This window comes from Haematobia irritans, chromosome 5 (assembly GCF_050003625.1).
Source record: "Haematobia irritans isolate KBUSLIRL chromosome 5, ASM5000362v1, whole genome shotgun sequence".
Lineage (NCBI taxonomy): Eukaryota > Metazoa > Arthropoda > Insecta > Diptera > Muscidae > Haematobia > Haematobia irritans.
In genome coordinates, this window is record NC_134401.1 from 99,282,777 (window position 1) to 99,308,709 (window position 25,933).

At 31.4% G+C, this 25,933-nt stretch overlaps 1 protein-coding gene across 2 annotated transcripts in view; it reads right to left on the minus strand.

The window, feature by feature from the left end:
* LOC142238146 (uncharacterized) overlaps positions 1-25,933 on the minus strand; it is a 404,035-nt gene that overhangs the window by 226,439 nt on the left and 151,663 nt on the right. For both annotated transcript variants that reach the window (XM_075309706.1, XM_075309705.1), the window contains exon 14: positions 21,471-21,732. In XM_075309706.1, the coding sequence (XP_075165821.1) occupies positions 21,471-21,732 (262 nt within the window). The remainder of the gene's footprint in view (positions 1-21,470; positions 21,733-25,933) is intronic.

The window sequence follows — 25,933 nt, forward strand, 5'->3', positions numbered from 1 at the left end:
GTGCATTCTAAAGAGAAAATATTAAGTAAAAATTTTGCTAAAAATGTTTAGTTTTCGAAATATCGATCGTTGAAAATTCAAATATTTTACCACTTTTTCGAAAAATGGTTGCATTTTTTACAAAATTTAAGACAAAACGTGCATATTGGGAATAACTGGTGAATTCTAAGGAGAAAATATTAAGTAAAAATTTTGCTAAGAATGCTTAGTTTTCGAGATATCGATCGTTGAAAATTCAAATATTTTACCACTTTTTCGAAAAATGGTTGCAGTTTTTACAAAATTTAAGACAAAACATGCATATTGGGAATAACTGGTGAATTCTAAGGAGAAAATATTAAGTAAAAATTTTGCTCAAAATGCTTAGTTTTCGAGATATCGATCGTTGAAAATTCAAATATTTTACCACTTTTTCGAAAAATGGTTGCATTTTTACAAAATTTAAGACAAAACATGCATATTGGGAATAACTGGTGCATTCTAAGGAGAAAATATTAAGTAAAAATTTTGCTAAAAATGCTTAGTTTTCGAGATATCGATCGTTGAAAATTCAAATATTTTACCGTTGTTTCGAAAAATGGCTGCATTTTTTATAAAATTTTTGACTAAACATGCATATTGGGTATATATAGTGCATCCTAAAGAGAAAATATTAAGTAAAAATTTTGCTAAGAATGCTTAGTTTTCGAGATATCGATCGTTGAAAATTCAAATATTTTACCAATTTTTCGAAAAATGGTTGCATTTTTTACAAAATTTTAGACGAAACATGCATATTGGGAATAACTGGTGCATTCTAAAGAGAAAATGTTATGTAAAAATTTTGCTAAAAATGTTTAGTCTTCGAGATATCGATCGTTGAAAATTCAAATATTTTACCACTTTTTCGAAAAATGGTTGCATTTTTTACAAAATTTTAGACGAAACATGCATATTGGAAATAACTGGTGAATTCTAAAGAGAAAATGTTATGTAAAAATTTTGCTAAAAATGTTTAGTCTTCGAGATATCGATCGTTGAAAATTCAAATATTTTACCAATTTTTCGAAAAATGGTTGCATTTTTTACAAAATTTTAGACGAAACATGCATATTGGGAATAACTGGTGCATTCTAAAGAGAAAATGTTATGTAAAAATTTTGCTAAAAAGGTTTAGTCTTCGAGATATCGATCGTTGAAAATTCAAATATTTTACCACTTTTTCGAAAAATGGTTGCATTTTTTACAAAATTTTAGACGAAACATGCATATTGGAAATAACTGGTGAATTCTAAGGAGAAAATATTAAGTAAAAATTTTGCTAAAACTGCTTAGTTTTCGAGATATCGATCGTTGAGAATTCAAATATTTTACCGTTGTTTCGAAAAATGGCTACATTTTTTCAAAATTTTTGACTAAACATGCATATTGGGTATATATGGTGCATTCAAAGAGAAAATATTAAGTAAAAATTTTGCTAAAAATGATTAGTTTTCGAGATATCGGTCGTTGAAAATTCAAATATTTTACCACTTTTTCGAAAAATGGTTGCATTTTTTACAAAATTTAAGACAACACATGCATATTGGGAATAACTGGTGCATTCTAAAGAGAAAATATTAAGTAAACATTTTGCTAAAATTCTTAATTCTCGAGATATCGATTGTTGAAAATTCAAATATTTTACCACCTTTTCGAAAAATGGTTGCAATTTTTACAGAATTTAAGACGAAACATGAATATTTGGAATAACTGGTGTATTCTAAAAAAAAAAATATTAAGTAAAAATTTTGCCAAAAATGCTTAGTTTTTGAGATATCGATCGTTGAAAATTCAAATATTTTACCTCTTTTTCGCAAAATGGTTGCATTTTTTACAAAATTTTAGACGAAACATGCATATTGACAATAACTGGTGCATTCTAAAGAGAAAATATTATGTAAAAATTTTGCTAAAAATGCTTAGTTTTCGAGATATCGATCGCTGAATATTTAAATATTTTAGCACTTTTTCGAAAAATGGTTGCATTTTTGACAAAATTGAAGACAAAACATGCATATTGGGAATAACTGGTGCATTCTAAAGAGAAAATATTAAGCAAAAATTTTGCTAAAATGCTTAGTTTTCGAGATATCGATTGTTGAAAGTTTAAATATTTTAGCACTTAAGAAAAATTGCTACATTTTTTCCAAAACTTGAAACAAAACTTAAGAAAAAACATGCATATTGGGTATATATAGTGTTTTTTAAAGTGAAAATGTTAAGTAAAAATTGTGCTAAAAATGCTTAGTTTTCGAAATATCGATTGTTGAAAATTCAAATATTTTACCGCTTTTTCGAAAAATGGTTGCATTTGTTACAAAATTTAAGACGAAATATTCATATAGAGAATAACTGTTGCATTCTAAACAGATAATATTAAGTAAAAATCTTGTTAAAAATGCTTAGTTTTTGAGATATCGATCGTTGAAAATTTAAATATTTTAGCATTGTTTCGAAAAGTGGCTTCATTTTCTATAGCTGAAATAGCTGCATTTTAAAAAAAAAATATACTAAACATGCATATTAGGAATAAATGGTATATTTTAAAGAGAAAATGTTAAGTACGCATTTTGCACAAAATGCTTAGTTTACGAGATATCGATCGTTGAAAATTCTAATATTTTACCGCTTTTTCGAAAAATGATTGCATTTTTTACAAAATTTAAGACAAAACATGCATATTGGGAATAACTGGTGTATTCTAAAGAGAAAATAGTAAGTAAAAATTTTGCTAAAACTGCTTAGTTTTCGAGATATCGATCGTTGAAAATTCAAATATTTTAACACTTTCGAAGAATGGCTGCATTTTTTTACAAAACTTGAGTCAGAACATGCATATTGGGTATATATGGTGTTTTCTAAAGTGAAAATGTGAAGTATAAAATTGGCCCAAAATGCTTAGTTTTCGAGATTTCGATCGTTGAAAATTCAAACATTTTACCATTTTGTGGAAAATGGTTGCATTTTTACAAATTTTAAGACTAAACATGCATATTGGGAGTAAATGGTGTATTTTAAAAAGAAAATATTCAGTAAAAATTTTGCTAAAAATGATTAGTTTTCGAGATATCGATTATTAAAAATTTAAATATTTGACCACTTTTTCGAAAAATGGCTGCTTTTTTCCAAATTTAAGACCACAAATGCATATTGGGAATAAATGGTGTTTTCTAACGAGAAAATATTAAGTAAAAATTTTGCTAAAAGTGCTTAGTTTTCGAGATATCGATTGTTGAAAATTCAAATATTTTACCATTGTTTCGAAAAGTGGCTTCATTTTTTACAAAAGTTAAGACCAAATGTGCACATTTTTAGTGCCCAGAATAACAAACAAAAACTGAACAGTAAAAAGCCGTGAGTTAAGCTTCGATCAAGAGGGCAAATAAATTTGGAGAATATTTTCGGTTTTAATTATTTCGCGCAGAGGTTTAATGGATGATGACGCGATGGTGACGAATGGTGGTATTGTATTGTTAAGTTGGCATTATCGCGCTAAAATAGCAATGTTTTCAGTGTTACTTTTCTTTAATAATTTAATTTAATGAAAGTAAACATCTTCAATTCTTTCTTTGGGTCACTCCCCACCATGCTATAATAAAATTAGCTAAAATCTTATAATGTTATTCTGTTTTTACAGAATTATTTTTGCTTTTAGCGGCAAAACTCGAATCTTTATGAATAAAGCATGACTTATTCCTTTTTACTGTTTTGTTTCTTTTTTTAGTCTTGGTACTAGGTTTGGGTTGGCCACCAAAGTATGGTGCCGACGGAAAATTATTGTATTTTCGAAAAAACAATCTTATTTAATGATTGTTCAAATTTGGACGCAATACATGCTTTTTTCAATTAAAATTTCTTTATTTGTCCTGAATTATATATTCTTTATATTGTGTAAGTTGCGTGTTCAAAGTTTTACTTTAATCTGTCAGACACATTTTTTCAGTCATTAATATCCCAACAAAATAAAAATGAACCACATTTTCATGTATCGTTGATGCACAATTTGTTATTAGAAATGTTTAAACACTGCCACATTTCAGCCAAATATTGGTTTTTATGACAAAGAAAACACAAACGGAAGCCAAAGCCGAATGGACGACGCGTTCAAATTCCGTTAAGATCTGGCAACCTTTAATTTATGTATACAAACCGTTCTGTTTGAGGACATGTCCCAGAAGTAAACGGTACGTAGAGGAGGGACCCCAAATAAAACGATATATAGTTAAATGGATATACCTTAGTATTACGTGGTCATATGGGTAAAAAATCGGGATATATAGGGTAGGGGGAATGGTACGAAGCTATGTATGTAAAAAAAGTTAAAACTTTTTTGTGTCCCCAAACAATGCGATTGACATACATATATATATATATATATATATATATATATATATATATATATATATATATATATATATATATATATATATATATATATATATATATATATATATATATATATATATATATATATATATATATATATATATATATATATATATATATATATATATATATATATATATATATATATATATATATCTTTCGACCGATATGCATCAGAAACCAGAGTTTTATAGACTTATATGGTATATATATAGACTTATATGGTTGAAATTTTGCACTAGGAGTACAACTAGTAGTGTAGTCAAGTGTGCTAAGGAGCTATATCTAAATCTGAACCAATTTCAATAAAATTTGGCCCATTTGACTATAGTACACCAAGAAAAACGTGCCTTCGGAACTAAAGGAAAAAATGTTCATCAATTTAGTTTAGCCAATTTATTTCCATTAAGTTAAATTTTTGTTTAAAATAATAAAATTTACTTGCTTCAGTAAAAAAAATCCTAAACTGAAAGCAGTTAGGAATAGTTCATTAACTAGAATAAGGCATGGAATTTTACTAATACTGTTTTCTTCGCTGGGTATAAGAATTTACTACTGAACAAGAACATTTTATTCACTGATAACAAATCATTCGTAAAAATAAACAAAATATGAACTAAAACCAAGTTTCCTCAAATTTAGTAAAATTTCTTATAAAATAATAATTCAGACTTCCTTTTTTATAGAAAGCTTATCATACATACGAATAACACTTGGCATAGATATATATATATATATATATATATATATATATATATATATATATATATATATATATATATATATATATATATATATATATATATATATATATATATATATATATATATATATATGTGAGCTATATCTAAATCTGAACCGATTTCTTCCAAAATCAATAGGGTTCTATTCTGACCCAAAACAGGAACTTGTGCCAAATTTGAAGGCGATTGAACTTAAACTGCGACCTAGACTTTGACTTTGATTAAATAAATTATTTATTTTGCAAAATATCACAAATTTTTTTTAATTCACATCCAAAACACTGAATTCGAATCACACCTTAAGACGTGATGCAAACTCAGTGCAACAGCTGTTGAAATGACATCCATCCTATGGCAAGCCCACACTGAAACTAAAGCCCAGTTCTAAAGATTTTGTCTTTACTTTAAAAATTTTGGTATTGATTCCGGGCCAAAGAAGCGGATAATACAAGTAAGAATACTTTTAAGCAGGGCTGTGGAGCCGGAGTCTTGGAGTCGGAGTCTGAAGATTTTGCTGGAGTCGGAGTCGGAATCGTAAAAATTTTGCTCGACTCCGACTCCGGCTAAGCCAATTTTTTTAAAACACTTCACATTTTTGTAACTAAGCAAGTTTTTACGCAAATTAGTTTCCATTGCGTTATTCATTCGATCAATGTACAGCATGATTGTAAATGAAAATCAACTTCCAATTACGGCTATTTTTTTAAGTTTCCTAGAATGTTAGACTGGCAGATGGGCTGGAACGATCCATTTTAATGTCCATATTAATTTATTTGAAATATTTCGAACAATCGAAATTATTTTTTTTTTAATTTTATTTTAAGGCCATATACATAACTATGTGCACTGAAAAAAATATTGTCGTGAGATCAAAGATTTCATGTCTTTAAAATACGAATACAAATTTTGCTTAGCATCGAAGATGCATTTCTCTAAAATAAAGTTATTTTCCTTGTCCAAAAGTCGATAAACTTTTCAATGAAGTCGCATTGTCCTTATAACTAAGTGATTTGACTTAAAAATGGGTATCTTAACATGAAAGAAAAAAATTTTAGGCAAAGGTCAACTTGACTTTAATAATTCAGAAAAATTCTTTAAATTTAAAAAAATTGTCTTTAAATTTGTTGTCTTTTTGCATCTTGACTACAAAGCAAAAAATCGTTCAAATATAGGACATGTTTTCCTACATTTTATTTTAAAGACGTTTTTTTACTTGAAACATACCATAATTTCTACTGGAAGTCGAGTCTTAATTTGGAAAATAAAGTTGTCGTTAACTCGTTTTTACAGAACTTTGGTAGCATATGAAGACAAAAGCTGAGAAAGCGAAAAATTAAAATTTGCTTCCTAGAAGCAAGTACACAAAACCTAAATTTGAAAGAGAATTGTGTCTTAAAAGTGTTCTTACTTGTATTCTCCGCTTCTTTGGCTCGGAATCAATACCAAATTTTTTAAAGTAAAGACAAAATCTTTGGAACCAAGTATGCTTTTTTTTCAGTGTGGAATATTGATTGAATATTGATTGAAATTTTTTTCAAAGTTGTTTTTTATAGAAAATTTTGTCAAAATTTTATTTCTATAGCAAATTTTGTCAAAATTTTATTTCTATAAAAAATTGTATTACTATAGAAATATTTTTTTCTATAGAAATTTTAGTCAAAATTTTATTTCTATAGAAAAAATTTTAAGACCATATACATAACTATGCGGAATATTGACAGAAAATTTTTTCAAAGCTGTTTTTATAGAAAATTTTGTCAAAATGTTATTTCTATAAAAAGTTTTGTCAAAATTTTATTTCTATAGCAAATTTTGTCAAAATTTTATTTCTATAAAAAATTGTATTACTATAGAAATATTTTTTTCTATAGAAAATTCAGTCAAAATTTTATTTCTATAGAAAATTGAGTCAAAATTTTGTTTCTATAGAATATTTTGCAAAATTTTATTTCTATAGAAAATTTTGCAAAATTTTGTTTGTTACACAAAATTTTTTTCAAAACTTTATATCTATAGAAAATTTTGCCAAAATTTTATAGTAATAGATTTTTGTATTAGAAAATTTGGTCAAAATTTTATTTCTATAGAAAACTTTGTCAAAATTTTATTTCTATAGAAACTTTAGTCAAAATGTTTTTTCTGTAGAATATTTTACAGAATTTTATTTACTACACAAAAAATTTTCTAAAATTGTATTTTTATTGATAATTTTTTTCAAAATTTTATTTCTATAAGAAAAAATTGTCAAATTTTATTTCTATAGCAAATTTTCTCAAATTTTTTTCTTACTGATGCTGACTGATACTCACTGCTATAAAAAATGTATTCAAAATTTTATTTTTATACAAAATTTAGTCAAAATTTTGTTTCTATAGAATATTTTGCACAATTTTATTTCTATAGAAAATTTTGCAAAATTTTTTTTGCTACACAATTTTTTTAAATTGTATTTCTATTGATAATTTTTTCAAACATTTATTTCTATAAAAAAATTTTGCCAAATTTTATTTCTATAAAAATTTTATTCAAAATTTTATTTCTATAAAAATTTTATTCAAAATTTTATTTCTATATATTTGGTCAAAATTTGATTTCTATAGAAAATTTTGCCAAAATTTTATTTCTATAGAAAATTTAGTCAAAATTTTGTTTCTGTAGAAAATTTTGCAAAATTTTACTTACTAAACAAAAATTTTTCCAAAATTGTATGCTCACTGATACTCACTGCTAAGTCGAAAACTTATAGAAATTAATTTTCAAAATTTTCAATGAATGAATCATAAATGCCTTTTTGCGAAATTGTCTAAACAATTATAAATATTTCCCAAATATTGCCCGAGATTTTGTAGAAGTCTGATTTGAGATTTTATCAAAATGTAGATCTAAATACAAAGTTGTGCAGAGTATATTATAATCGGCCCGCCCGATTTTAGACTTTCCTTGAATTTTTATTTTTTGTTAAAATTGTGTTACGTCCCATAACGTTAGATTTAAATTTTAAGTACATAGATTTTGTAGAAGTATATAGAATTTTGTCTAAATCGATTCAGATTCAAATTCATGCATATGTGAATATAAACCTTTATATAGCTCGCAACAAATTTAAAGGATTTGTGATAGTATCAATAATTTTGGTCCACAAATACATATACTGTTGGTTTGGTATCTTCTCATATTATGATGGGTATTTTAGCATTATTTTATTTATTAAACATTGTCCTAAATTTGAAATATAGAGTTCAATTGGCATCTAATGTGAAATTAAGACATTTTTTGCACACATAAATAAATACGATACTTTATATCGAACCACTTACGGTACCCCCACAATAGAGCTACAAATTAGTGGTACTAAAATGATGTTTAGTTATATTACACGGAGTCGACTCCGGAGTCGGAGTCGAGCTGATGAAAAATGCTGGAGTCGGAGTCGGAGTCGAGCAAAATTGGCTCGACTCCACAGCCCTGCTTTTAAGACACAATTCTCTTTTAAATTTGAGTTTGAGTGCTTCTAGGAAACAAATTTTTATTTTTCAGTTTTTTTTTTCTTCATATGCTATCAAAGTCCTGTAAAAACGAGTTAACGACAACTTTATTTTCCAAATTAAGACTCGACTTCCAGTAGAAATTATGGTATGTTTCAAGTAAAAAAACGTCTTTAAAATAAAATGTAGGAAAACATGTCCTATATTTGAACGATTTTGTGCTTTGTAGCCAAGATGCAAAAAGACAACAAATTTAAAGACAATTTCATTAAATTTAAAGATTTTTTCTGAATTATTAAAGTCAAGTTGACCTTAGACCAAACGTTTTTTCTTTCATGTTGTGGTACGCATTTTTAAGTGAAATCACTTAATTATAAGGACAATACGTCTTCATTGAAAGGAAAAAACTTTATATTAGAGAAATGCGTCTTCTATCTAAGCAAAATTTGCATTCGTATTTTAAAGACATCAAATCATCGCTTCTGAGCCAATTTTGCACCACTTCCGGATCCAAAAAGAACATTTTCACTGTTTTTTTGGCGACGCTTTTTTTGCTGGGTTCATATTGATCTCCTAAAGAATTTTTTCTAACTGGAGTAGAGTAGAACAAAATATTAATTATTTTAACAGAATATAGGTTTTAATAAATTTTAACTAGTTTTCATTTTCAGATTTGCGAAGAAGAGAAAAGGGAATTCACTAATATGGTCGACACAAAAATGTATATTTACGATTTAAGTGTTACATTGTGGAATTTAAAGTAAATAAAATGACTCGAATTATTGATTGATTAATTTATTTTTTTATTTCGATTTTCTATATCTTTGCTACTGAAAATTGGTGCAAATTGCCACTGACGGACCTATCAAAAATCTTAATGGATCTACACAATTACTGAAATACATTTAGTAGATTAGCATATTGTTCAGAATATTCCAAAGTGTCCAATCCGTAAATCGACGATCCAGAACACCTGGAAGTGTTCCGAAGCACCTCGATATACAGAAAAAAATTTCCGTAGTTAAACTAACGCTAAATTTAACTTATTTTTATTGTAAACAACTTATTTGTTAGTAGTTGAATTTTATTACTTTTTGAGAAATTTTCCACAACCCAATGAAATTTTCGTTTTTATACACGCAAAGAAAAAAAACGTTTGGAAAACGTGTACCGAAAACGTTTTTCTTTTGTTAGAGTTTTTTTGAATTGCATCGAAAATTTTAAACTTTTATCACCAAAAAAATTCGTTTGTTACAAAATTTTTATTTTTTCAATAAAAAAAGTTATTTTTGAAACAACAACACAATCCCTTTCGTTTATATCAAACACTGTTCTTTTCTGACTTTAGGTCTTTAATAAGACACATTTTACAGTTCAAAATTTAATATACTACAATGTAATATTGAACATTTTTTCGGAATCTTCCGAACATATCTGGAATATATGTAAAAAAAAAAACAAAAACAAAAAAAAAACTTTGGTCGAAGCAGGGATCGAACCTACGACCCTAGGCATGCAAGTCGGACGTAGCAACCACTGCTCCACCGTGCCAAACTAAATGTTTGTTTCTGTTAAATAAACTTCGTTTATACGGTTCGTGGGCGCCGCAAGCTATGCTATATAAATATAACTTATATGGATATTTATCTATTGATGACCACAACAGGTACATAGCTCAGTGGTTAGTGTGTTGGCTTACAAAGTGCATAGTCCGCGGTTCGATTCTCCGTCCAGCCGAAAGGTAAAAAAAATTTTAAAATTTATAAAATCGTATAATTTCTTCTACATTGTTGGTATTACAGGAAAAGGTGTTAAGAACTAAAAAAACATCGTGGATGTGAGAAAGATGTAAGGGAAAATGTAATTAGCAAGAAAACAATGTTTTTTTTTACTTTGTCCTTATGAAATTGTTTTTACATCCTAGAAAAGAATAAAGGTTTATCACAAAAAGTATATACTTTTCTCCCAAATACACTTCCTTACAGCGAAAAGCAAATGAGAAACGAACTTTGTTTGTCTAAAATTTCGTTTGGGAGGAAAGAATTATTTTTTTTGCGTGTACCCTGCGCCACACTGTGGAACAGGGTATTATAAGTTAGTGCATATGTTTGTAACACCCAGAAGGAGACGAGATAGATACATGGTGTCTTTGGCAATAATGCTCAGGGTGGGTTCTGAGTCGATATAATCATGTCCGTCTGTCTGTGAACACATTTTTGTGATCAAAGTCTAGGTCGCAATTTAAGTACAATCGCCTTCAAATTTGGCACATGTTCCTAATTTGGGTCAGAATAGAACCCTATTGATTTTGGAAGAAATCGGTTCAGATTTAGATATAGCTCCCATATATATCTTTCGCCCGATATGCACTAATATGGACCCAGCAGCCAGAGTTTTATACCGATATGCTTGAAATTTTGTACAAACATAACACTTAGTCGTATAGTCAAGTGTGCAAAATTTGATTGAAATCTGTTCAGATTTAGATATAGCTCCCATATATATCTTTCGCCCGATATGGACTTATATGGCCCCAGAAGCTAGATTTTTGGCCGAATTTGGTTGAAATTTTGCACTAGGAGTACAATTAGCAGTATAGTCAAGTGTGCAAAATTTGATTGAAATCGGTTCAGATTTAGATATAGCTCCCATATATATTTTTCGCCCGATGTGGACTAATATGGTCCTAAAAGCCAGAGTTTTGGCCCAATTTGGTTGAAATTTTGCACAAGGAGTAGAATTAGTAGTGTAGTCAAGTGTGTCAAATTTTATTGAAATCGGTTCAGATTTAGATATAGCTCCCATGTATGTTTTTCTGATTTCGACAAAAATGGTCAAAATACCAACATTTTCCTTATAAAATCGCCACTTCTTAGTCGAAAAGTTGTAAAAATGACTCTAATTTTCCTTAGCTTCTAATACATATATATCGAGCGACAAATCATAAATAAACTTTTGCGAAGTTTCCTTAAAATGGCTTCAGATTTAAATGTTTCCCATATTTTGTTTATTAACATTGTGTTCCACCCTAGTGCATTAGCCGATTTAAATTTTGAGTCTTTAGATTTTGTAGAAGTCTATCAAATTCTGTCCAGATCGAGTGATATTTAAATGTATGTATTTGGGACAAACCTTTATATACAGCCCCCAACACATTTGACGGATGTGATATGGTATCGAAAATTTAGATCTACAAAGTGGTGCAGGGTATAATATAGTCGGCCCCGTCCGACTTTAGACTTTCCTTATTTGTTTTTTATAGAAATTGTTGTTAAAATTGTATTCATATAAAAAAATTTTTAAAAATTTTATCCCCATAGAAAATGTTGTCAACATTTGGTGGAGAGGTATATTTTGTAAAATCGACCAAAATATCAAGAATTCTTCCATTTTTGGTAGAATTCTACCAATTGTGGCAACCCGTTACCCCTGTGCTTCTGATGTGAATCATGATAGTCACGGTGGTACAATGATTACCATCATATCGCCTTGCATATTGTTTCAAAGCTTCACTAAGTGGTTTCAATGCCATTCGTAACCGGCTATGAAAAGGAGGTGTCTTGTCATTGAGATAAATATAGAGTCGGGTATCGGGTTTGTAAAATAGTTTAGTTAAAATTTTCTAAAATTAACCAAAATTATTACGCAAATTAAATTTTAGGATGAGCAATTTGCACAATATTAAGGACAAATTTCTTTGAAATAATGTAATTTTAATTATAATCTATGCTTCAATAAAGAAATTAGGACACAAATTTTGAAATTTCGCGTTCGTCCATTAATGTCGTTCAGCTTGGAACTAAGGCAAATTTTTCTTAAAGTAAAGAAAAACATTTTTGATTTAAATAAATCGTACTTAGATTAACTGAAATATTGAATATGTAGATTAAAGATAAAAACGCAAATATAGGCTAAAATTAATTTTTAGGATTTTGTATTTTTGGTTTAAACGTTTTTTTTTAGAATTAAGAAAGCAATTTTTACTTGGAAGTATCTGTTATAATTTAGATTTTTAAACTGACATTTGTTTGTACGCGAATAGCTTTATTAATATATCGCAAAAATCTATCCTACATTTAAAGCTAAATACACTCAAAAAGAAGAGAACTCTATATGACACTAAAACCAATTTAATTCTACACTGAAAAAAAAATGCATGCCCGGTTCCAAAGATTTTGTCTTTAATTTAACAATGTTGGTATTGATTCCGAGCCAAAGAAGCGGAGAATACAAATAAGGATACTTTTAAGACACAATTTCCCTTTAAATTTGGGTTTTATGTACTTGCTTCTAGGAAGCAAATTTTAATTTTTCGTTTTTTCAGCTATCAAAATCCTTTAAAAACGAGTTAATGACAACTTTATTTTCCAAATTCAGACTCGACTTTCAGTTGAAATGTTTCAAGTAAAAAACGCCTTTAAAATAAAGTGTTGAAAAACATGTCCTATTTTTGAACGATTTTTTGCTTTGTAGTCAAGATGCAAAAAGACAAAAATTTAAAGACAATTTCATTAAATTTAAAGATTTTTTCTGAATTATTAAAGTCAAGTTGACCTTACCCCAAAAAATTTTTCTTTCATGTTATGATACCTATTTTTAAGTCAAATCACTAATAATAAGGACAATACGACTTCATTGAAAGGTTTATCGATTTTTGGACAAGGAAAAAACTTTATATTAGAGAAATGCGTCTTCTAACGCTAAGCTAAATTTTCATTCGTATTTTAAGGACATGAAATATTTGGCCTCACGACAATAATTTTTTCAGTGTAGTTTATTTCATGGAATTATTATGTTTTGAGATAATTTCCTCAACTTGAATAATTTTTGTGTACGTTAGTTAAATTATGTAAAAATGAGGAAAAAATTAAGTATACACAAATGAAGCATATAGTTTTACTAAATCGTATCTCCCACAATATAGTTAAGAATTTCTTAAAATTTGCAAATTTTACTTCTAAATGTGCCCATCTTGAACTTCGTATGACACTAGAGACAATATTGCAATTTTGAACTCCAATTTCTTTCTTCAAACTAAAAAATTTTCTTTAACAAATTTAAAATAAATAAAATTATGTCTAAAAAATTTCTTGAATTTCTCGAAAAATACTTATTTATTTTTTTGATATTGTCGCGCCATTTGCGTTGGTAACACAGTTTAGTTAAAATTTTCTAATATTAACCTAAATTTTCTAAAATTAACCAAAATGTTCCTATCTGGTGGGTTCACTGTTTTTTGAGTGTAGGTCCCTAAAAAGTTTATTTATTTAAAGAATGAATCAATATCAAAGTCCTAAATGAATCAATATCAAAATCCTTAAGTGAATGTCAAAATCTTTGGAAACAAGAAAACTTTTTTTGAGTGTGGTTCTGCTGTTTTGAGTGTAAGGCTACTAACACATTTGGAAAGACGATGTTATCGATTGTCTACATTTTCTCCTTGAGCTAAATAGACTTAAGCCTCCCAGCAAAAAAATTTGGAAGTTGTTCTAATGGCACAACTTTAGAAGCACTTCCAAAAATGTTCATCCAAAGATGTTCTTTATTTGAACAACACAGTAAGTTCTTTTTATTCAAATTTTAATAACTCGCTTTTTGCATATTTTTAATAGGCTAATTTAATATTCTATTTTTAACCTATTTAAAACAAAATAAGTTAATTAAATAGGTTAAAAACAGAATATGAATTAATAAAATGGTAGAAATTATTTAAATTTTGTCTAAAAATGCTAACTCCATTCGAGAAAAGTTCCCAATTTTTTTTAAATATTTGAAGTCAAACGTTTCAGACAAGCGCTTGAATAAAAAATTATAAAAATTATTAATTTGCAAAATATTAGAAAATTTTTTAATTCACATCCACAACATTGAAAATTTTCTATAGAAATAAATTTTGACAAAACTTTCTATACAAATAAAATCTTGGCAAAATTTTCTATAGAAATAAAATTTTGAAAAAATTTTCTATAGCAATAAAATTTTGACAACAATCTCTATAGATATAAATTTTTGGTAGATTATTTTTGGTTCGAGTGGCAAACATGAATATGAACCGATATGGACCAATTTTTGTGTAATTGCGAATTGCTATATATAGCTATAGCCCGATATGGACCAATTTTGGCATGGTTGTTAGCGACCATATAATAGCGCAATGTGCCAAATTTCAACCGAATCGGATGAAGTTTGGTCCTCCAAGAGGTTCCGAAGGTTAAATTTGGGGATCGGTTTGTAGTGGGGCTATATATAATTATGGGCCGATATGGACCAATTTTTGCATGATTGTTACAGACCATATACTAACACCACGTACCAAATTTCAGCCGGATCGGATGAAATTTGCTTCTCCAAGAGGCTAAGCAAACCAAATCTGGGGGTCGGTTTATATGGGGGCTATACGTAAAAGTGGTCCGATATGGCCCATTTGCATTTGCGCAACGTACTAAATTTCAACCGAATCGGATGAATTTTGCTCCTCCAAGAGGCTCCAGAGGTCAAATCTGAGGATCGGTTTATATTTCAGCCGGATCGGATGAAATTTGCTTCTCCAAGAAGCTCCGCAAACCAAATCTGGGGGTCGGTTTATATATACGTAAAAGTGGTCCGATATGGCCCATTTGCATATGCGCAATGTACAAAATTTCAACCGAATCGGATGAATTTTGCTCCTCCAAGAGGCTCAAATCTGGGGATCGGTTTATATGGGGGCTATATATAATTATGGACCGATATGGACCAATTTTTGCATGGTTGTTACAGAACATACACTTACATCACGCACCTAGTTTCAACCGGATCGGATCCGCAAACCAAATCTGGGGGTCGGTTTATATGGGGGCTATACGTAAAACTGGTCCAATAAGGCCCATTTCCAATACCATCCGATATACATCAATAACAACTACTTATGCCAAGTTTCAAGTCGATAGCTTGTTTCGTTCGGAAGTTAGCGAGATTTCAACAGACGGACGGACAGACGGACATGCTCAGATCGACTCAGAATTTCACCACGACCCAGAATATATATACTTTATGGGGCCTTAGAGCAATATTTCGATGTGTTACAAACGGAATGACAAAGTTAATATACCCCCCATCCTATGGTGGAGGGTATAAAAAAACATCCTCACTAACGTTTTGGCGACGCTTTTTTGCTGGTATACAACTCTTGGCACAATTGTTGTTACATGTCGATAAATCAGCTTTTATGTAGCAAAAGCACAATGCAGTTCTTATGGGTAGCTTTATAGACAACAGAAATTTTCGTATGAGCGAAATTTTCATTCGTATCAATAATACAATTTTCTATTTTTTGTGGGACAAAAATTTAAACCTTCAATAACGACATCCTTGAGAAATTACATTGCAATTTGAATAATGGAACAAGTATATACGGCCGTAAGTTCGGCCAGGCCGAAGCTTATGTACCCTCCACCATGGATTGCGCAGAAACTTGTACTGAAGCCTTAAAATTTCCTAACACCGTAATATATACCACATAGTCCATACGTGGTATATATTAAACTAAAAAGGCCGATTAAATAAGTATATAATTAAGTTTAAAGTTTCTATAGAAATAAAATTTTGACAAAATAAAATTTTGACAACATTTTCTATAGAAGTAAAATTTTGACAAAATTTTCTATAGAAATAAAATTTGGAAAAAATTTTTATATAAATAAAATTTTGACAAAATTTTCTATAGAAATAAAATTTTGACAAAATTTTCTATAGAAATAAAATTTTGTCAATATTTTCTATAGAAATAAAATTTTGGCGAAATTTACTATAGAAATAAAATTTTGACAAAATTTTCTATAGAAATAACATTTTGACAATGTTTTCTATAAAAATAAAATTTTGGAGGTCAAATCTGGGGATCGGCTTATATGGGGGCTATATATAATTATGGGTCGATGTGGACCAATTTTTGCATGGTCATTAGAGAACATATACCAACACCATGTACCAAATTTCAGCCGGATCGGATGAAATTTGTTTTTATTAGAGGCTCCGCAAGCCAATCGGGGGATCGGTTTATATGGGGGCTATATATAATTATTGACCGATGTTGACCAATTTTTGCGTGGTTGTTAGAGACCATATGCAAAAACCATGTACCAAATTTCAGCCGGATCGGATGAAAGTTGCTTCTCCGAGAGCAATCGTAAGCGAAATTTGGGGGTCCGCCGTTTATATGGGGGCTATATATAATTATGGACCGATATGGACCAATTTTTGCATGGTTGTTAGATACCATTTACTAACACCATTTACCAAATTTCAACCAGATCGGATGCAATTTGCTTCTCTTAGAGCAATCGCACGCCAAATTTGGGGGTCCGTTTATATGGGGGCTATACGTTAAAGTGGACCGATATGAACCAATTTTTGCATGGTTGTTAGAGACCATATACTAACACCATGTACCAAATTTCAGCCGGATCGGAAGAAATTTGCTTCTCTTAGAGCAATCGCAAGCCAAATTTGGGGGTCCGTTTATATGGGGGCTATACGTAAAAGTGGACCGATATGGCTCATTTGCAATACCATCCTACCTACATCAATAACAACTACTTGTGCCAAGTTTCAAGTCGATAGCTTGTTTCGTTCGGAAGTTAGCGTGATTTCAACAGACGGACGGACAGACTGACATGCTCAGATCGACTCAGAATTTCACCACGACCCAGAATATATATACTTTATGGGGTCTTAGAGCAATATTTCGATGTGTTACAAGCGGAATGACAAAGTTAATATACCCCCATCCTATCGTGGAGGGTATAAAAATGACTTAAAAAAGAGCATTAACAGGTTGGCTGATAAGTCCCCGGTCTAACAAAGAAAAACACATTTTATTGACAAAATTCGTTTTTATTATTGAACATAGTTCCCTTCAAGAGCGATACAACGATTATAACGACCTTCCAATTTTTTGATACCATTTTGGTAGTACTCCTTCGGTTTTGCCTCAAAATAGGCCTCAGTTTCGGCGATCGCCTCTTCATTGCAGCCAAATTTTTTCCCTGCGAGCATCTTTTTGAGGTCTGAGAACAAGAAAAAGTCGCTGGGGGCCAGATCTGGAGAATACTGTGGGTGGGGAAGCAATTCGAAGCCCAATTCATGAATTTTTGCCATCGTTCTCAATGAATTGTGGCACGGTGCGTTGTCTTGGTGGAACAACACTTTTTACTTTGACGGGTGTATTACGAGTTAACAGCTGCAAACACCGCTCAGAATCATCAACACGTTGTTGTTTTTGGTCAAATGTGAGCTCGCGTGGCACCCATTTTGCACAGAGCTTCCGCATATCCAAATATTGATGAATGATATGACCAACACTTTCCTTTGATATCTTTAAGGCCTCTGCTATCTCGATCAACTTCATTTTACGGTCATTCAAAATCATTTTGTGGATCTTTTTGATGTTTTCGTCGGTAACCACCTCTTTTGGGCGTCCACTGCGTTCACCGTCCTCCGTGCTCATTTCACCACGTTTGATTTTTGAATGTCAATCAATTATTGTTGATTTTCCTGGGGCAGAGTCCCGAAACCTTTTTCCCTTCAGAAAACAGTATTTTATCAAAACACGAAATTCCTTTTTTCCATTTTTTCACAATAACAAAAGTTGCTTCACAAAAGACGCTCTATCTCACAAACTAATTAAGTTACAGACGTCAAATTTTGACACGAATCATTTGAAGGTTGGTACTAATATATAAAAATAATATGCATTTAATACTAGTGACGCCATCTATGTGTCAGACCGGGGACTTATCAGCCAACCTGTTATATAACCTAAATTTTAAGACGTTGTGTAGATATAGATCAGCGTTGCCACAACGAAATTATATTTTGGACCAAATTTTTTCCAAAATTGGACCAAAATTCCCTCCAGCGGACCAAATTTCCAATTTCGAAGAAAAATGCCTTAAAACGTATTTTATTGGTGTACATAGTATTTTTATTAAAAACAAGTATAAACGGCCGTAAGTTCGGCCAGGCCGAATCTTATGTACCCTCCACCATGGATTGCGTACAAACTTCTACGAAAGACTGTTATACACAATCGAATTACTTGGGTTGTGGTATCTTAAATCGTTTTCTAAATTGTGAGTTAGTCCACACGTGGTATATATTAGACAAAAAGGTATGTAAGTCTACAAATAATTACGAATCGATATGGACTTTTGCGCGGTAGGTAGGGAACCAGAATTGAAATATGGGGGTCGCTTATATGGGGGCTATATACAATTATTAACTTGATATGGACCAATTTTTGTGTGATTGGGGATCGATTTATCTGAGGGCTATATATAACTATAGACCGATATGGACCTAGTTAGGCATGGTTGTTAACGGCCATATACTAGCACAAAGTACCGAATTTCTACTGACTCGGAGGAAATTTACTCCTCCAAGAGGCTCCAAAACCAAATCTCGGGATCGGTTTATATGGGGGCTATATATGATTATGGACTGATATGGACCACTTTTGGCATATTTGTTAAATATCATATACTATCACCACGTACCAAATTTTAATCAGATCGGATGAATTTTGCTTCTCCACAAGGCACCGGAGGTCAAATCTGGGGATCGGTTTATATGGGGGCTATATATAATTATGGACAGATATGAACCAATTCATGCATGGTTGTTGGATACCATATACTAACATCACGTACCAAATTTCAACCGAATCCGATGAATTTTGCTCTTCCAAGGGGTTCCGGAGGTCAAATCTGGGGATCGGTTTATATGGGGGCTATACATAATTATGGACAGATTTCGACCAATTTTTGCATGGGTGTTTGAGGCCATATATTAACACCACGTACCAAATATCAACTGAACCAGATGAATTTTGGTCTCCCAAGAGGCTCCGGTGGTCAAATCTGGCGATCGGTTTATATGGAGCTATATATAATTATGCACCGATGTGGACTAATTTTTGCATGGTCATTAGAGACCATATACTATCACCATATACCAAGTTTCAGCCGGATAGGATGAAATTTACTTCTCTTAGAGGCTCCGCAAGCAAAATCTGGGGATCGGTTTATATTGGGGCTATATATAATTATGGACCGATGTGGACCAATTTTTGCATGGTTGTTAAAGATCATATACTAACACAATGTACTAAATTTCAGCCGGATCGGATGAAGTTTGCTTCTCTTAGAGGCTCCGCAAGCCAAATCTGGGGATCGGTTTACATGGGGGCTATATATAATTATGGACCGATGTGGACCAATTTTTGCATGGTTGTTAGAGACCATATACTAACACCATGCACCAAATTTCAGCCGGATCGGATGAAATTTGCTTCTCTGAGAGGGTCTGCAAGCCAAATTTGGGGGTCCGTTTATATGGGGGGCTATGCGTAAAAGTGGACCGATATGCCCCATTTGCAATACCATCCGACCTACATCAATAACAAGTCGATAGCTTGTTTCGTTCGGAAGTTAGCGTGATTTCAACAGACGGGCGGACGAACGGACATGCTCAGATCGACTCAGAATTTCACCACGACCCAGAATATATATACTTTATGGGGTCTTAGAGCAATATTTCGATGTGTTACAAACGGATGACAAAGTTAATATACCCCCATCCTATGGTGGAGGGTATAAAAAGTAAAGTAAACCAGAAAGGACTGCTATGATTTAGCGGCTGACATATTAATCAAAACGTCGACTTATCAACGTTTTTTAAATTTTGAGAAAATAGACTTTTTGAAAAGGTCGAATTTTAAAGTCAATTTTAGTTGACATCAAAAGTCGAAATTCAATATTACAAAAAGTTGATTTCAACTTCCGACTTAGAGGAAATTAAAGACCACAACAGTCACGCATTTGGTTTATATTGCCTTTGCCACATGAAGACCCTACTTGAGAGAATACAATAGATTTCCGAATTTTCATCCAATTTGCTGTAGTGTTGCTTCGCACCCATAATTTTATGCGGAAAATGTGGTCCCTATCGGCCCATATTCTTATATAGCTCAATCTTAATATTCCACTTCTTGTGCACATTCGAATATTGGGGTTAAAATTGTCTAAAATATATAAAAACTGATCCAAGACCTAAAACGCGAAATTTTCATTCGATTTTCTGTGATTGAAATGGTATCTAATCCCACACTGAAACGAAAAACATTCACGGTTCCATAGATTTTGTCTTTAAAATAAAGTGTTAAACTATATCCCTCATATGCAAAAAAATTAAAGAAAAATTCTAGCCTACTTTTACCATATAAATTCCTTAGATAAACTGTCAATAAATTAGTTTGCATATGATCATATATTTTGAAACGCTTTTTAGTTTTATACTCAATATACAAAAATTCAACAATACTATAGATGATGTAATTAATTTTGCAGATTTTTTCAGAAGTATTAAAGCGAAGTTGACTTAAGAAAACGAAATTTTCTTTTATGTTAGGATACCCAATTTTAAGTCGAATCGTTTAACTATAAAGACAAAACGACTTCATTGAAAAGTTTATCGGCTTTTGGACAAGGAAAAAACTTTATATCAGAGAAATGAGTCTACTGTGCTAAGCATTCGTATTTAATAACATGAAATATTCGGCCTCATGACAATATTTTTTTTAGTGCATAGATACTATTGAATATGTGATAAAATTTTTAAATACTAGAAAAAAATTATAAATATTACCAAATTTATGAAAATGGACCAAAACGGACCAAATTCCGTTTGGTCCGACCATCGGACCAAATTTAAAAATTAGAAATCTTTTGGACCAAGTTTGGTCCGATCGGACCAAAATGGCAACGCTGATATAGATATTGACGAAATTGACAATTACCTGCTTGCTTGCTGCTACCTGAACTCGTGTGGCTTGAATTTGATTTAGATGAGAAGTGAGATGGTTCCCAAGCTTCAATTTTCCTATTTCTTTCATCATAATTCTTGGCTATTTTAATTGTTGTGGTGATCTCAATTCTTGGCATTGGCTTTAGATTTATCATTAGTGCATCAATTACTTGGCCAAGAGGATACTCGATCAGTAGACATGCAAACACTGCCACAATAATTGATAAGAGTATGGTAATCAAACCTTGACCATTCTGTAAAACAAAAAATATTGCAAAAAGAAATTTTATGATAATGATATTGTAGGAGGTAGTGATGTGATATTGTATAATAATAAAGTGGTATGACTGAAACAACTGACTTCTCAATTTGGCTTTTAACTATTTAAGAATCCCGAAGTTTGACATTGAAACAATTGATCTATCTACGAGGTGTTCATCTTGAAAAATCCATATAGTCGATTGCTGGTTACTTACGGGTTCATATGCAGTGGTGTTTTGGGCTGAAAATCGTAAATTTTTAAAATAGTTTTCGTCAAAATCGTCAAGTCGTCACAAAAAATTCGTAAAAAAATTATCACCCATAAAATAGTAGAAAACAAAGATTTGGGAGGAAAATAAACGTTTTATTAAACAAGTATATAAAGCAGTAAGTTCGGCCGGGCCGAATCTTAAATACCCACCACCATGAATCAAATATTATAGTTTCCTGTGAAAATTTCAGGGGGATTTGGTGACAAGCAGATCAGTTCTACCAGTACACTTCCCAAAGATAAATTCAAAGATTTTACCTATGAAGACTAGATCAGATTCTGGATTTATAAGAACAATATTTGTTTGAGTTTTAGAGGAATCATAAACATCGTGTGCAAGAAAAGGATGAAATAACGCCTTGATGTAAAATCTAACATCTGTACATTTTTATCCCCATTATTTAAATGATTACCAGAAGTAAAATCTGGAAACTAAAGGGTGATTCTTTTGAGGTTAGGATTTTCATGCATTAGTATTTGACAGATCACGTGGGATTTCAGACATGGTGTCAAAGAGAAAGATGCTCAGTATGCTTTGACATTTCATCATGAATAGACTTACTAACGAGCAACGCTTGCAAATCATTGAATTTTATTACCAAAATCAGTGGCAGAAAATCCGCTTTTTTATCGACAAATTTTGTTCAGCGATGAGGCTCATTTCTGGTTGAATGGCTACGTAAATAAGCAAAATTGCCGCATTTGGAGTGAAGAGCAACCAGAAGCCGTTCAAGAACTGCCTATGCATCCCGAAAAATGCACTGTTTGGTGTGGTTTGTACGCTGGTGGAATCATTGGACCATATTTTTTCAAAGATGCTGTTGGACGCAACGTTACGGTGAATGGCGATCGCTATCGTTCGATGCTAACAAACTTTTTGTTGCCAAAAATGGAAGAACTGAACTTGGTTGACATGTGGTTTCAACAAGATGGCGCTACATGCCACACAGCTCGCGATTCTATGGCCATTTTGAGGGAAAACTTCGGAGAACAATTCATCTCAAGAAATGGACCGGTAAGTTGGCCACCAAGATCATGCGATTTGACGCCTTTAGACTATTTTTTGTGGGGCTACGTCAAGTCTAAAGTCTACAGAAATAAGCCAGCAACTATTCCAGCTTTGGAAGACAACATTTCCGAAGAAATTCGGGCTATTCCGGCCGAAATGCTCGAAAAAGTTGCCCAAAATTGGACTTTCCGAATGGACCACCTAAGACGCAGCCGCGGTCAACATTTAAATGAAATTATCTTCAAAAAGTAAATGTCATGGACCAATCTAACGTTTCAAATAAAGAACCGATGAGATTTTGCAAATTTTATGCGTTTTTTTAAAAAAAAAAAGTTATCAAGCACTTAACAAATCACCCTTTATAATTCAGTTTCAAGCAATTTTCATTATAAGTGCACATGGACCGATATTCACCATTTTCGGCACACCTCTTTATGTTCCTAAAATACTTCTAGATTTAAAATTTCATGCAAATTTGAAAAAAAAACTATGGCTTCCAAGGCCGTAGCCAGGATTTTAATTCGGGGGGGTTTAACTTTAAAAAAAATATTCATTTAATCTCATGTGTAGAAAATTTTATTTATGCATAGGTATGTATACAATATTTATACCCTGCTCCACACTGTGGAACAGGGTATTATAAGTTAGTGCATATGTTTGCAACACCCAGAAGGAGACGAGATAGACACATGGTGTCTTTGGCAAAAATGCTCAGGGTGGGCTCCTGAGTCGATATAACCATGTCCGTCTGTCCGTGAACACATTTTTGTAATCAAAGTCTAGGGCGCAGTTTTAGTCCAATCGACTTCAAATTTGGCACAAGTATGTGTTTTGGCTCAGAATAGATCCCTATTGATTTTGGAAGAAATCGGTTCAGATTTAGATATAGCTCCCATATATATATTTCGCCCGATATGGACTTATATGGCCCCAGAAGTCAGAGTTTTACCCTAATTTGCTTAAAATTTTGCACAAGAAGAACAATTAGTACTATAGTCAAGTGTGCCAAATTCTTTTGAAATCGGTTCAAATTTAGATATAGCTCCCATATATATCTTTCGCCCGATATGGACTAATACGGTCCCAGAAGCCAGAGTTTTACCCCAATTTGGTTGAAATTTTGCACAGGGAGAAGAATTAGCATTGTAGCTATGCGTGCCAAATTTGGTTGAAATCGGTGCAGATTTAGATATAGCTCCCATATATAGCTTTCGCCCGATTTACACTCATATGACCACAGAGGCCAATTTTATGCTCCGATTTAGTTGCAATTTTGCACAGGGAGTAGAATTAGCATTGTAGCTATGCGTGCCAAATTTGGTTGAAATCGGTTCAGATTTAACATAGATATAGCTCCCATATATATGTTTTTCTGATTTCGACAAAAATGGTCAAAATACCAACATTTTCCTTGTAAAATCGCCACTGCTTAGTCGAAAAGGTGTAAAAATGACTCTTATTTTCCTAAACTTCTAATACAAATATATCGAGCGATAAATCATAAATAAACTTTTGCGAAGTTTCCTTATAATTGCTTCATATTTAAATGTTTCCCATATTTTTTTTTACTAACATTGTGTTCCACCCTAGTGCATTAGCCGACTTAAATTTTGAGTTTATAGATTTTGTAGAAGTCTATCAAATTCTGTCCAGATCGATTGATATTTAAATGTATGTATTTGGGACAAACCTTTATATATAGCCCCCAACACATTTGACGGATATGATATGGTATCGAAAATTTAGATCTACAAAGTGGTGCAGGGTATAATATAGTCGGCCCCGCCCGACTTTAGACTTTCCTTACTTGTTTTATAATATTAAATTGAGCCGACGGGCTTTTTGGGCAGCAAATAAATCAATGCCAATCCATTGAGTCTACTCTCGCTAGTCGAATTTCTAAGATACGTCTTTAATCTCTTCATTGTTGAAAATGAACGTTCGGATGAGCACGTAGTAACTGCAGGGATGGAAAATGCAGTACTATAGTACTTTTTTCAATACTTTTTCACCCCGGTCAGTACCGTAGTACCCCCGCGAAGGATTTAGTACCTTTTGTGTAGACATTTTTGAGTCGATATCAGATTTATGGTACAATAGCTTTGACAAAATATTTTAATATTTTGAGAAAGTCTTTATCAACCTTATTTGCTAATAGCCTTTTACAAATATGGCAAAACAGACATGTTCATGTGGGAAGAAAATCTCGATTTTGTAAAAGACATAGTCAAAAACAGGATTTTATTGAACTTCAAGAATGTTTTAGTCGAAAAAAGAATGCGATTCTATATTATCGATTTTTTATTTTGGTAGAAAATGTTGTCAAAATTTTATTTTTATATAGAATTTTTGCAAAATTTTATTTTTATAGAAAATTTTGTCAAAATTTTATTTCAATTGAAAATTTTGTAAACATTTTATTTTTATAGGAAATTTTTGCAAAATTTTATTTCTATAGAAAAAATTTTGCAAAATTTTTTTTCTGTAGATTTTTTTTGCAAAATTTTATTTCTATTGAAAATTTTTGCAAAATTTTATTTATATAGAAAATTTTGTCAAAATTTTATTTTCTTTAAAATTCAGTCTCTTGACAATAATCTTCGAGTGAAATTTTTGTTGAAATTTAGTAAAAAGTACCTTTCCGCTCAAAAAATACCTTTTTTGTACTTCCTTAAAAATTGTATTTTCCATCCCTGAGTAACTGGCAAAGTGACCAAAGTTTTTAAAAGAATAAGCACGTTTGGAAATATCTCTTTATTGCACTTTCCAAGTGCTTCCATCGCTGAATTAGGCAGGTTCTTTTCGCAGTTTTGCGCCATTTCATTTACACATGTGTGTTTGACTGTTTCATTGTTGTTGCTATGGCCAAACAAAGCGAGTCATGTTCACAAAAAGAACAACAAACGCACATAAA